Here is a 12,545-nt window from a genome sequence, read left to right on the forward strand (position 1 = left end):
ACAACAACCTCTCATAGAGGTAGGCATGATAAGGACCATATATAAGTAATGCTAAAATGGCCATACTCAATAATGGGAGTCTATCAACAGTACATTGGTTATAAACCAGGTTCTAGGTACATATTTCTTTTTAGGTTATAGCCTTATTTTTTAGATACACAGACATGAAACCCAGCTATTCTTAATCAATTTCAGCAGAATACCGCTAGAACTAAAAACTATGCCATGGTGTAGATCCCAGCAATGGCTCACAGTAGTTTTGTGGCACAAATGATAGTATATCTGATAGTGAACATTAATATCTTGTCATACTATACTCTTTGTCGAGAGAATCAAGTTTGACACCATATAAATATGAGCTGTCAGGTGACCCAGGGCATTGCTGTGCCTACCAAAACAACCATTTTCATCTGTGACTTACATCCAGAGCCATCCCCTAACTTATAGCGTGACAGATCCTGATGTGCAGAATCCATACGCAGAAAAGGATGCTTCAACTTATACTAATTTTCACATTAATTAAGTACCATACCTCCCAACCGTACCGATTTCCGCAGGACATTCAAGATTTCAGTGATGTGTCCCGCGTTCCCCGTTGGAGGGAGGTATGTCCCGATTTCAACTCAGATCTGCATCCGGAGGAGCTCAGCTCAGCTCCTTGCTTTGCCGCTGCATTCCGGCTAGTGGCTGTGTAGACACGATGTGATAACGTCACATCGCGCCTACAACAGTATTAGCGAGACTGCGGAGAGAGCGACGGGGGAGTGAGGAAAAGGTGAGTTTCGTGTGTGTACACATTGAGGTGGAACATGAGACTGGGGGCAGATGAAGGGGGGGACGGCATGACACTGGGGTCAGAGATGGGGACATGATTCTGGGGGCAGAGATGGGGGACATGAATCTGGGCGCAGAGATGGAGGGGGGACATGAATCTGGGGGCAGAGATGGGGGACATGAATCTGGGCGCAGAGATGGAGGGGGGACATGAATCTGGGGGCAGAGATGGAGGGACATGAAACTGTGGGCAGAGATGGGGGGACATGAATCTGGGGACAGAGATGGGGGGACATGAATCTGGGGGCAGAGATGGGGGGACATGAATCTGGGAACAGAGATGGAGGGGCATGAATCTGGGGGAAGAGATGGAGGGACATGAATCTGGGGGCAGAGATGAGGGACATGAATCTGGGGGCAGAGATGTGGGGACATGAATCTGGGGGAAGAGATGGAGGGACGTGAATCTGGGGGCAGAGATGAGGGACATGAATCTGGGGGCAGAGATGTGGGGACATGAATCTGGGGGCAGAGATGGGGGACTTGAATCTGGGGGCAGAGATGTGGGACATGAATCTGGGGAAGAGATGTAGGGACATGAATCTGGGGGAAGAGATGGGGGGACATGAATCTGGGGCAGAGATGGGGGGACATGAATCTGGGGGCAGAGATGGAGGGACATAAATCTGGGGGCAGAGATGGGACATGAATCTGGGGGCAGAGATGGGGGGACATGAATCTGGGGGCAGAGATGGGGGACATGAATCTGGGGGCAGAGATGGGGGGACATGAATCTGGGAGCAGAGATGGGGGATATGAATCTGGGGGCAGATATAGGGGGACATGAATCTGGGGGCAGAGATGGGGGGACATGAAACTGGGGCAGAGATGGGGGGGCATCAATCTGGGGGTAGAGATGGGGGACATGAAACCGGGGGCAGAGATGGGAGACATGAATCTGGGGGCAGAGATGGAGGGGACATGAAACTGGGGCAGAGATGGGGGACATGAATCTGGGGGCAGAGATGGAGGGGACATGAAACTGGGGCAGAGATGGAGGGGGGACATGAATCTGGGGGCATATGAAGGGTGTATATGAAACTGGGGGAGAGATAGAGGGGGGACATATAATTTACGGGTGACTGTAGGAGGATTATACTGTGTGGGAGCACATGAAAAATGAATGAGAATGGGCGGAGTCAACATAAAAGTGGGCGGAGTCAAAATTACCGTGGCGTGCTGCGCGAGCCGTACGTTTTGTCCCTCTTTCTACTTTTCAAAAGTTGGGAGGTATGTAAGTACAATATATAAACATTATGGTGAATAGTAAAATGTACGCTGACTATACCTCGTCCTTCTCTACAGTAGCACTATAACCACTAAACATGGAAGTAAAGTCATTCACATGTAATAAGTACAAAGGTGTAGACGGTCATCTTTGGCACTTTGGACATCATGTTTTGGAGGTCCATGATCTGGAGATATTTTGTTACATTCCATCTACACCTCCCTTCATAATGCTGTGGATGATTCAGTGTGAACCCACATCCCTTTATTTCAATAATTTTTGGCTATACTGTATGTATGTGCTTATAAGATTGCAGCAACAAGGAAAGTAGGCATATATATTTTCCTGCATACTAATAGATCCTGTATGTAAAGAGCAAACATACAGTTAGGGCCAGAAATATTCGGACAGTGACACAAGTTTTGTTATTTTAGCTGTTTACTAAAACATGTTCAGAAATACAATTATATATATAATATGGGCTGAAAGTGCACACTCCCAGCTGCAATATGAGAGTTTCCACATCCAAATCGGAGAAAGGGTTTAGGAATCATAGCTCTGTAATGCATAGCCTCCTCTTTTTCAAGGGACCAAAAGTAATTGGACAATGGACTCCAAGGGCTGCAATTAACTCTGAAGGCGTCTCCCTCGTAAACCTGTAATCAATGAAGTAGTTAAAAGGTCTGGGGTTGATTCCAGGTGTGTGGTTTTGCATTTGGAAGCTGTTGCTATGACCAGACAACATGCGGTCAAAGGAACTCTCAATTGAGGTGAAGCAGAACATCCTGAGGCTGAAAAAAAAGACAAAATCCATCAGAGAGATAGCAGACATGCTTGGAGTAGCAAAATCAACAGTCGGGTACATTCTAAGAAAAAAGGAATTGACTGGTGAGCTTGGGAACTCAAAAAGGCCTGGGCGTCCACGGATGACAACAGTGGTGGATGATCGCCGCATACTTTCTTTGGTCAAGAAGAACCCGTTCACAACATCAACTTGAAGTCCAGAACACTCTCAGTGAAGTAGGTGTATCTGTCTCTAAGTCAACAGTAAAGAGAAGACTCCATGAAAGTAAATACAAAGGGTTCACATCTAGATGCAAACCATTCATCAATTCCAAAAATAGACAGGCCAGAGTTAAATTTGCTGAAAAACACCTCAAGAAGCCAGCTCAGTTCTGGAAAAGTATTCTATGGACAGATGAGACAAAGATCAACCTGTACCAGAATGATGGGAAGAAAAAAGTTTGGAGAAGAAAGGGAACGGCACATGATCCAAGGCACACCACATCCTCTGTAAAACATGGTGGAGGCAACGTGATGGCATGGGCATGCATGGCTTTCAATGGCACTGGGTCACTTGTGTTTATTGATGACATAACAGCAGACAAGAGTAGCCGGATGAATTCTGAAGTGTACCGGGATATACTTTCAGCCCAGATTCAGCCAAATGCTGCCAAGTTGATCGGACGGCGCTTCATAGTACAGATGGACAATGACCCCAAGCATACAGCCAAAGCTACCCAGGAGTTCATGAGTGCAAAAAAGTGGAACATTCTGCAATGGCCAAGTCAATCACCAGATCTTAACCCAATTGAGCATGCATTTCACTTGCTCAAATCCAGACTTAAGGTGGAAAGACCCACAAACAAGCAAGACCTGAAGGCTGCGGATGTAAAGGCCTGGCAAAGCATTAAGAAGGAGGAAACCCAGCGTTTGGTGATGTCCATGGGTTCCAGACTTAAGGCAGTGATTGCCTCCAAAGGATTCGCAACAAAATATTGAAAATAAAAATATTTTGTTTGGGTTATGTTTATTTGTCCAATTACTTTTGAGCTCCTAAAATGTGGAGTGTTTGTAAAGAAATGTGTACAATTTCTACATTTTCTATCAGATATTTTTGTTCAACCCTTCAAATTAAACGTTACAATCTGCACTTGAATTCTGTTGTAGAGGTTTCATTTCAAAACCAATGTGGTGGCATGCAGAGCCCAACTCGCGAAAAGTCACTGTCCAAATATTTCTGGCCCTAACTGTAAGTCATATACACCGTAAATAACATATTTACACTGTAATAAACAAAACGCTGCTAGCAGTCAGGTGAGTAATGCTGTTTTCACACTAGTGAGTTGGAACCTAGGCAAACTAAATAAAATCAAACTTTTTGCCATAATCTGTATACTAGATGCAGTGTCTTTATATTTGAGTACTTTTAAAGGGATTCAATCATTAAAATGCAATTTTTTTTCTCTCTAACATGTAGGAATAACCTTAAAGGTATATTCCCATGTACATAATCATATCTATATTTGTAGATAATTAAAAGTTAAACATTTTTGCAAATATAAGTAGTTAAAAATTCTACAGAGTTTTAAAGATTTTCTTTAAAACTCTTCAAAATGTATAATTTCTTATATTTGCAAAAAAATGATTAACTTTTAATTATCTACAAATTTAAAAATAATTAGACCTTTAGATGTCTTCTCCGCGCTGCCATTCGGTAGAAATCCCGGTTTTAGGGCCCACACGGTGGCTCAGTGGTTAGCACTGCAGCCTTGTAGCGCTGGAGTCCTGGTGTTCAAATCCCACCAAGGGCATAAAACCATCTGCAAGGAGTTTGTATGTTCTCCCCGTGTTTGCATGGATTTCCATCCCATATTCCAAAAAAGACATACTGATAGGGAAAAATGTACATTGTGAGCTCTATGTGGGCTCACAATCTACATTAAAAAAAAAAAAAAAAAAAAGAAATCCTGGTTTTCTTCTGTATGCAAATCAGTTCTCTCACAGCACTGGGGGCGTCCCCAATGCTGTGAGAGAAATCTCCAGCGACGCCTCTATCTTTGGAACAGCCTCTCCCTGCGTCGTCTTCCGGCGCTGGCTTCAAACTTCTAGGCATACTCAATCAGCTCTGCCGTCCGGCCTCAAACAGAGCCGACTATGCATGCCATTTTCTTGTGGCCACTTACCCCAGCTTACTGTGTAAGCAGCCACAAGAAAATGGCCGCTTACACCAGTTTACTATGTAAGCGGCCACAGGAAAATTGCCGCGGGCATGCTCAGTCGGCTCTGCCCAAGGCCTGATGGCAGAGCGGACTGCGCATGCCTAGAAGTTTGAAGCCAGCGCCAGAAGAAGATGCAGGGAGAGGCCGTTCCAGACAAAGATAGAGGCGGTACTGGAGATTTCTCTCGCAGCATGGGGGACTCCGCCATTGCTGCAAAAGAACTAACTTACATACAGAAGAAAACTGGGATTTCTACCGAACGGCGGCGCGGAGAAGACATCTAAAGGTAGGAGAAGAATAGCCTACGTGTTAGGGAGAAAAAATAGCATTTTAATGATTGAATCCCTTTAATACAGCAAAGGTAATTTAATCTGACTTCACAGGAACCTTGTATGATGTACCAGATTATTATGTGATGCAGAAAAGATCGCATTGGAAACGCATCACTTTTTTTCCACATCGTTTTTCATAGAAAGGGACTTTTTGCCCCTATTATACCTATATGGAAAATGCCAGTGTTTCTGTAGGTATAACTGACAAGCTGCGGTTTTCAAAACACTAGAAACACAGCTTTTTTTTTTTGTTGCAGGTTGTGCAATGTGTATTGAATCATTGTTCATTTGTCTTCATTTTATCTTCCTACAGCTTTTCCTTCATGTATGAGTTGATATGTTGATTGGGATCTTCTGAATATTCATTAGTGATGATGGAAATGATGAAGAATCCTGCCAGCTGGCATAGTCAAAGATGGGTCACTTATTGTAGCCAAAAATACACTCCGTATGCTTTCATTTTCCTTTGTCTCTCAAACCTGCTAATAATATCTTTTAATCCAGCAAAAAGAAAGGCAGTTCTTCTTTAAGGCTGAGGCCGCACGTTGCGGAAACGCACCTTTTTTTTGTTGCAGATTTTGTTGCATTTTATTTAAGCTAAAGCCAAGAATGGCTACGAAAGGAATGGGAAATATATAGAAAATTCTTATACTTCTCCCTTCTGCTCAATGCACTCCAGGTTTTGGCTCAAAAATCGCAACAAAATCTGCAACTAAAAAAGCTGTTTTTCCACAACGTGGGGCCTTAGCCTTAGATGGTTTCATAAATCTCCCCACCTATGTCACTATTTATTTTATATTACAATTTTTAATTTTTTGCATTGGAGTTTTTGTCGCATGAACAAAGGACAACTCTGTGACCTTTTGTTAGCCATTATACTATCATAATAAAACTGTCATCTATTTCCTTTTCATTACATAGATGCAGCATCTATGGGGTTAAACCTTGGTAATCATAATTTTTCCGGATCTCATTCATCAGTTCTGTACTGTGGCTGTGCTGGCTAGGTCATACTGTAGTCGCATATATGAAGGCCTGAAATGGAAAGTACACTAAGAAGAAGCTTTCATTTTAATACCGCAATTGGACAGGGTTTCCACCATGATTTTTCACTCCTTTGAAATATCCTGTTTTTTAATATGAGCAAAAGTAAGTGTCAAACAGGATTGGCATAGATTCATATTGTGCAAAGAAAAATGCACTCTACTTCTCTACTTGATCCTACTGTTAAACAGGATTGCAAAATGAAGTGGACTCTGCTCAACTGGCAAAACTGGATAAACTGGATCTTGACCAAAACTGTCAGAGACAAATTTCCAGTCCTGCCATAATAGATAATAGACAGGTTCAGCCAATATGAATTCAGCAGCTTAAACCTATCCTAAGCCAAATGAAAGAGTCAAAAAGACAATGAGGGGGGGGGGGGTACTTTTCTTACTTCAGTACACCATAAATCTAGAGGAGAAGTGGTGCATCAATGGGCTCAGCTGGTATTTATACCCAAGATGCTCCAGTGTGATGCTTTTCCACCCTGCTTTCTAAGGTTAGGTTCATTCCCATTCCCCATTCTGCTCCCATTTCTGCAAGCAGGACTTCTCTCTACGCATTTTTTTTGCCCTTTTGAGGTGGAAACTGGCAGACCCCATTATTGTTTATGGAGTCTGCTGGTTTCTGAGGGTAACCGCTTTTTAAGTGGATTCATCTTCCATTCAGGGAGTCCCCTAGTGGAACCTTTGAATGGAAGCCTCGAACACTAGTGTAAATCTAGCATAAGACAGCGGGCAGAGCAATATGGACATCAGAGTTGGCCAGGGCAGGGATGCCTCAGTTCATCTCATTTACTTTAACCCATGCCAGAAAACTGGCTCGAGTTATGCCTGAAATCCGGGGGCTGATGCAGACTTCTTCTGGACCCTCTTAATAAAACTTTTACATCTCATACTAGCAAGGGAATAGATCAAGACTGGTGTATTAAACTGCAGTCTTAATAAATCCCCCCCCCCCCCCCATTTTAAATACAGTAACAGAACTATGACTACAGACTCACAAAAGTTTAGGGCAATAATAGTTTATTTCTAATCCCGGATTAAGTTAACATACGATTGACTAGACTGATGCCTACTAACAATTCCGCGGCTGTGCGACAAGACTATCACACAGCAGATTTTCATGAATGTTTCCATTCACTAACATCTAGCAGAGACCTGCTGGAAACTGGTGAAGAGTATCGGTAGTAGGGTTGAGCGATCGGTATCGGAAATGTTTGGATTCTGATCCACGATCGAGTAAATTTCGCAATCGGAATTCCGATACCGATCTTTTCGGGCGGGATCGAGATCGGAGGTTATTTCCTACAATGCTTGGCTACTGGCCAATCATTGTGGGAAAAGCTTAGCACCCATAGGAATGAATGGAAGTGGCCGGCTGCTTAACCCCCTGCATGACGGCTGCGTCCATTCATTCCTATGGATTTACTGCAGCCTGCCACTCTTCTGCTTCATCCCTGTTTTACCGTATACTCAGCTGAATATACGGTAAAACAGGGACGAAGCAGAAGAGTGGCAGGCTGTGGTAAATCACTGTGTGCTGCGCTGCTGTGAGGACGACGAGGCAAGTTCGCGAGTAGATACATACTACTGTACATTGACTTGTCTATCTACTAGACAAGTCAATGTACAGTAGTATTTATCTACTCATGAACTTCACTCAACTTACCTGCACAGAAGTGCTGCCGCTGCCCTCTTCTGGTCCTCTCTCCTTCACATGCCTTCAGAGCACCCTGCACCTCCCGCCACCCTGCCTCCCTAGACCAGTATTATAGAGATGCTGAGAGAAGGCAGGGCTTGTTGTGGCTTAGGAGAGTGTGGGCGGGGAAGCCTTCTCCCATCATCTCTAACACTGGCCTAGGGAGATGGCTGAGCTTTGAAGGCCTGTGAAGGAGAGACCAAGACCGAACCAAGAAGAACTGGGAGCGGCAGCGGATCTGTGCAGGTAAGCAGACAGCAGGGGGGATTTTTTTTTTAATTACTACACAGCGTGGAGTCCAAAAATTTAAGCAATTTAAGCAATTTTTGGACTACATGCTATGTAGTGAACAGGATAGTTTTTAAAATCCGATCTTCGATTATTAAAAAAATCCCATTGACTTGCATTGGGATCGGGTTCGAATGGAAAATGATCGGAAATCGGATTTTAAAAACGATCCTGAAATTTCAAGTTCGGCTCAACCCCAGTGACGAGTAGAAACACAAAGGATAATAGAAATTATACAGTGAGAATAGTATTATAAGAATAGTTGACATCTTGATATTGTATATACAGTCCTATGAAAAAGTTTGGGCACCCCTATTAATCTTAATCATTTTTTGTTCTAAATATTTTGGTGTTTGCAACAGCCATTTCAGTTTGATATATCTAATAACTGATGGACACAGTAATATTTCAGGATTGAAATGAGGTTTATTGTACTAACAGAAAATGTGCAATATGCATTAAACCAAAATTTGACCGGTGCAAAAGTATGGGCACCTCAACAGAAAAGTGACATTAATATTTAGTACATCCTCCTTTTGCAAAGATAACAGCCTCTAGTCGCTTCCTGTAGCTTTTAATCAGTTCCTGGATCCTGGATAAAGGTATTTTGGACAAACAATTCAAGTTCAGTTAAGTTAGATGGTCGCCGAGCATGGACAGCCCGCTTCAAATCATCCCACAGATGTTCAATGATATTCAGGTCTGGGGACTGGGATGGCCATTCCAGAACATTGTAATTGTTCCTCTGCATGAATGCCTGAGGATTTGGAGCGGTGTTTTGGATCATTGTCTTGCTGAAATATCCATCCCCGGCGTAACTTCAACTTCGTCACTGATTCTTGAACATTATTCTCAAGAATCTGCTGATACTGAGTGGAATCCATGCGACTCTCAACTTTAACAAGATTCCCGATGCCGGCATTGGCCACACAGCCCCAAAGCATGATGGAACCTCCACCAAATTTTACAGTGGGTAGCATGTGTTTTTCTTGGAATGCTGTTTCTTTTTGGACGCCATGCATAACGCCTTTTTTTTTATAACCAAACAACTCAATTTTTGTTTCCAAAATGAAGCTGCCTTGTCCAAATGTGCTTTTTCATACCTCAGGCAACTCTATTTGTGGCGTACGTGCAGAAACGGCTTCTTTCTCATCACTCTCCCATACAGCTTCTATTTGTTCAAAGTGCGCTGTATAGTTGACCGATGCACAGTGACACCATCTGCAGCAAGATGATGCTGCAGCTCTTTGGAGGTGGTCTGTGGATTGTCCTTGACTGTTCTCACCATTCTTCTTCTCTGCCTTTCTGATATTTTTCTTGGCCTGCCACTTCTGGGCTTAACAAGAACTGTCCCTGTGGTCTTCCATTTCCTTACTATGTTCCTCACAGTGGAAACTGACAGGTTAAATCTCTGAGACAACGTTTTGTATCCTTCCCCTGAACAACTATATTGAACAATCTTTGTTTTCAGATCATTTGAGAGCGGGCTGTCCATGTTCGGTGACCATCAAACTTAACTGAACTTGAATTGTTTTGTACAAAAGAAATGGTCCAAAATACCTTCATCCAGGGTCCAGGAACTGATTAAAAGCTACAGGAAGCGACTAGAGGCTGTTATCTTTGCAAAAGGAGGATGTACTAAATATTAATGTCACTTTTCTGTTGAGGTGCCCATATTTTTGCACCGGTCAAATTTTGGTTTAATGCATATTGCACATTTTCTGTTAGTACAATAAACCTCATTTCAATCCTGAAATATTACTGTGTCCATCAGTTATTAGATATATCAAACTGAAATGGCTGTTGCAAACACCAAAATATTTAGAACTAAAAATGATTAAGATTAATAGGGGTGTCCAAACTTTTTCATAGGACTGTAAATGATATAGTTGTAGATTGTATTATGTTCAGGTAAATGTCATTACTTTATTTAACTAAATGTTTTTTTTTCTTTTTTAGGATGTGGATTTTTTATTATTCTGTCATCGATGATAGCGGCAATAAGTGGACTACTTGTAGGCTATGAATTGGGAATTATTTCGGGAGCCCTTCTCCAGCTACGCACCTCATTAGAACTTACATGTCAGCAGCAGGAAATAGTAGTGAGTTCACTACTCATTGGAGCACTTTTTGCCTCACTTGTTGGAGGATTTCTTATAGATTACTATGGGAGGAGAATCGCAATCATGGTTACATCCTGTTTACTTGTGTTTGCCAATCTCCTATTAATCGCCATTTCATCCTATGAAAGCCTTATTGCAGGTCGAATTGTCATTGGTATTTCCATATCATTATCCGCCATTGCAACCTGTGTCTATATTGCAGAGATTGCTCCTCAACACAAGAGAGGAATGTTGGTATCTCTAAATGAACTAATGATTGTTGTTGGCATTCTACTGGCATACATTTCTAACTATGTATTTGCAACAGTTGCCAATGGTTGGCAGTATATGTTTGGACTCATCATTCCTTTAGCTGCTTTACAAGCCATTGGTATGTATTTTCTCCCACCGAGCCCTCGTTTTCTGATCATGAAGGGTAAAGATGAGGATGCAGGTAAAGTTCTCCAAAAACTCAGAGCAACTTCACAAACCACTGAGGAACTGACAACCATCAGATCTTCTATTAAAGCGGAATACCAATATAACTTTTGTGACTTATTCTATTCAAGGGACAACATGAGAGCTCGTTTATTAATAGGTTTAGCACTAAGTTTCTTTGTGCAAATTACTGGGCAACCCAATATTTTATTTTATGCCTCAACAGTGTTAAAGTCAGTTGGCTATGAAAGCAATGAAGCTGCTAGCCTTGCTTCTACTGGAATTGGAGTTGTAAAAGTGATCAGTACAATCCCTGCAACATTTTTTGTTGATCGAATAGGAAGTAAGACTTTTCTTTGTATTGGGTCAACTGTCATGGCTGCATCGCTGGTTACAATGGGAATAATAACTCTCAACATTGATGTTAATTTTAATAGTATTTGTAAAATCAATTCACAACTAAACCAGTCGTTTGAGGACTCCTATGATTATAAACCAGAGACTATATCCAAAAGTAATGAGTCTCTCTGGAAGGAGCTCCACCAGTTATCATCAACTAGACCATCTTTACTTAATGTTTTAAGAAATGATACAAAATCAGGATATTTGACTACTGCAATGACTTCAATAGTCTCTAAAGGACCTCAAGAAGAAGATGTTCCAGTATTTATGAAATGGCTGTATTTGGCTAGCCTGCTCTCCTATGTAGCAGCATTCTCTATAGGTTTAGGACCAAGTAAGTGGCTTCACCAATAGATTATACTTCTAAATAACTATAATACTATTATGTTTAGAAAAAAGTTTTTGTGCTAGTTTTTGATGCAGAAGTGGATTAGAAAGGATTGGGAAATACATTAGAATGACTAACATATTCACAAAACTATGTTCAGTTTTTAGACACAATTTTTAATGGCCATTTTACATCAATTCTGTTTTCTTTTTTTGTTTAAAGGGATTCTACCACTAAACCAACATTTTTTCTAATTACCACGTCAGAATAGCCTTAAGGGCTATTCGTCTCTTACCTTTAGACGTGGTCGCGGTCGTGGTCGCGGGGCCGTTCCTTATAAATATTGGTTTTAACCGGTATGCAAATGAGTTCCCACTGCTGCCCGAGAGCTCTCTCCAGCGATGCCTCCATCTTCAGCTGCAACCCCGCCTCTTCTGTCTTCTTCTATTGGTCCAACTTCCGATGCCTGCGCAGTACGCTCCTGTTTTGAACTACAAGAGCAAGAGCGGCCTCCCAAAAATGGCTGCTGGCCATTTTGGGAGGCCACTTTTGCTCTTGTAGTTCAATACAGGAGCGTACTGCGCAGGCGTTGGAAGTTGGACCAAGACGGAAGACAGAAGAGGTGGGGTTGCAGCTGAAGATGGAGAGAGCTCTCGAGCAGAAGTGGGGATGCCCCCATCGCCATTTGAGCACTGTGGCCCGCCCTCATTGCTGCGGAGAGCTCATATGCATACCGGTTAAAACCGGTATTTCTAAGGAATGGCGCTGCGGAGACCACATCTAAAGGTAAGAGATGAAAAAATGCTGGTTTAGTGGTAGAATCCCTTTAAAGGGGTTCATCCATCT

The 12,545-nt window shown here is 42.4% G+C and overlaps 1 protein-coding gene across 2 annotated transcripts in view; it reads left to right on the forward strand.

The window, feature by feature from the left end:
• Positions 1–12,545, forward strand: part of SLC2A12 (solute carrier family 2 member 12) — a 50,180-nt gene that overhangs the window by 21,765 nt on the left and 15,870 nt on the right. For both annotated transcript variants that reach the window (XM_075267947.1, XM_075267948.1), the window contains exon 2: positions 10,389–11,705. In XM_075267947.1, coding sequence (XP_075124048.1) covers positions 10,389–11,705 — 1,317 coding nt within the window. The remainder of the gene's footprint in view (positions 1–10,388; positions 11,706–12,545) is intronic.

The sequence above is a fragment of the Leptodactylus fuscus genome, chromosome 3 (assembly GCF_031893055.1).
Source record: "Leptodactylus fuscus isolate aLepFus1 chromosome 3, aLepFus1.hap2, whole genome shotgun sequence".
In the NCBI taxonomy this organism is placed as follows: Eukaryota; Metazoa; Chordata; class Amphibia; order Anura; family Leptodactylidae; genus Leptodactylus; species Leptodactylus fuscus.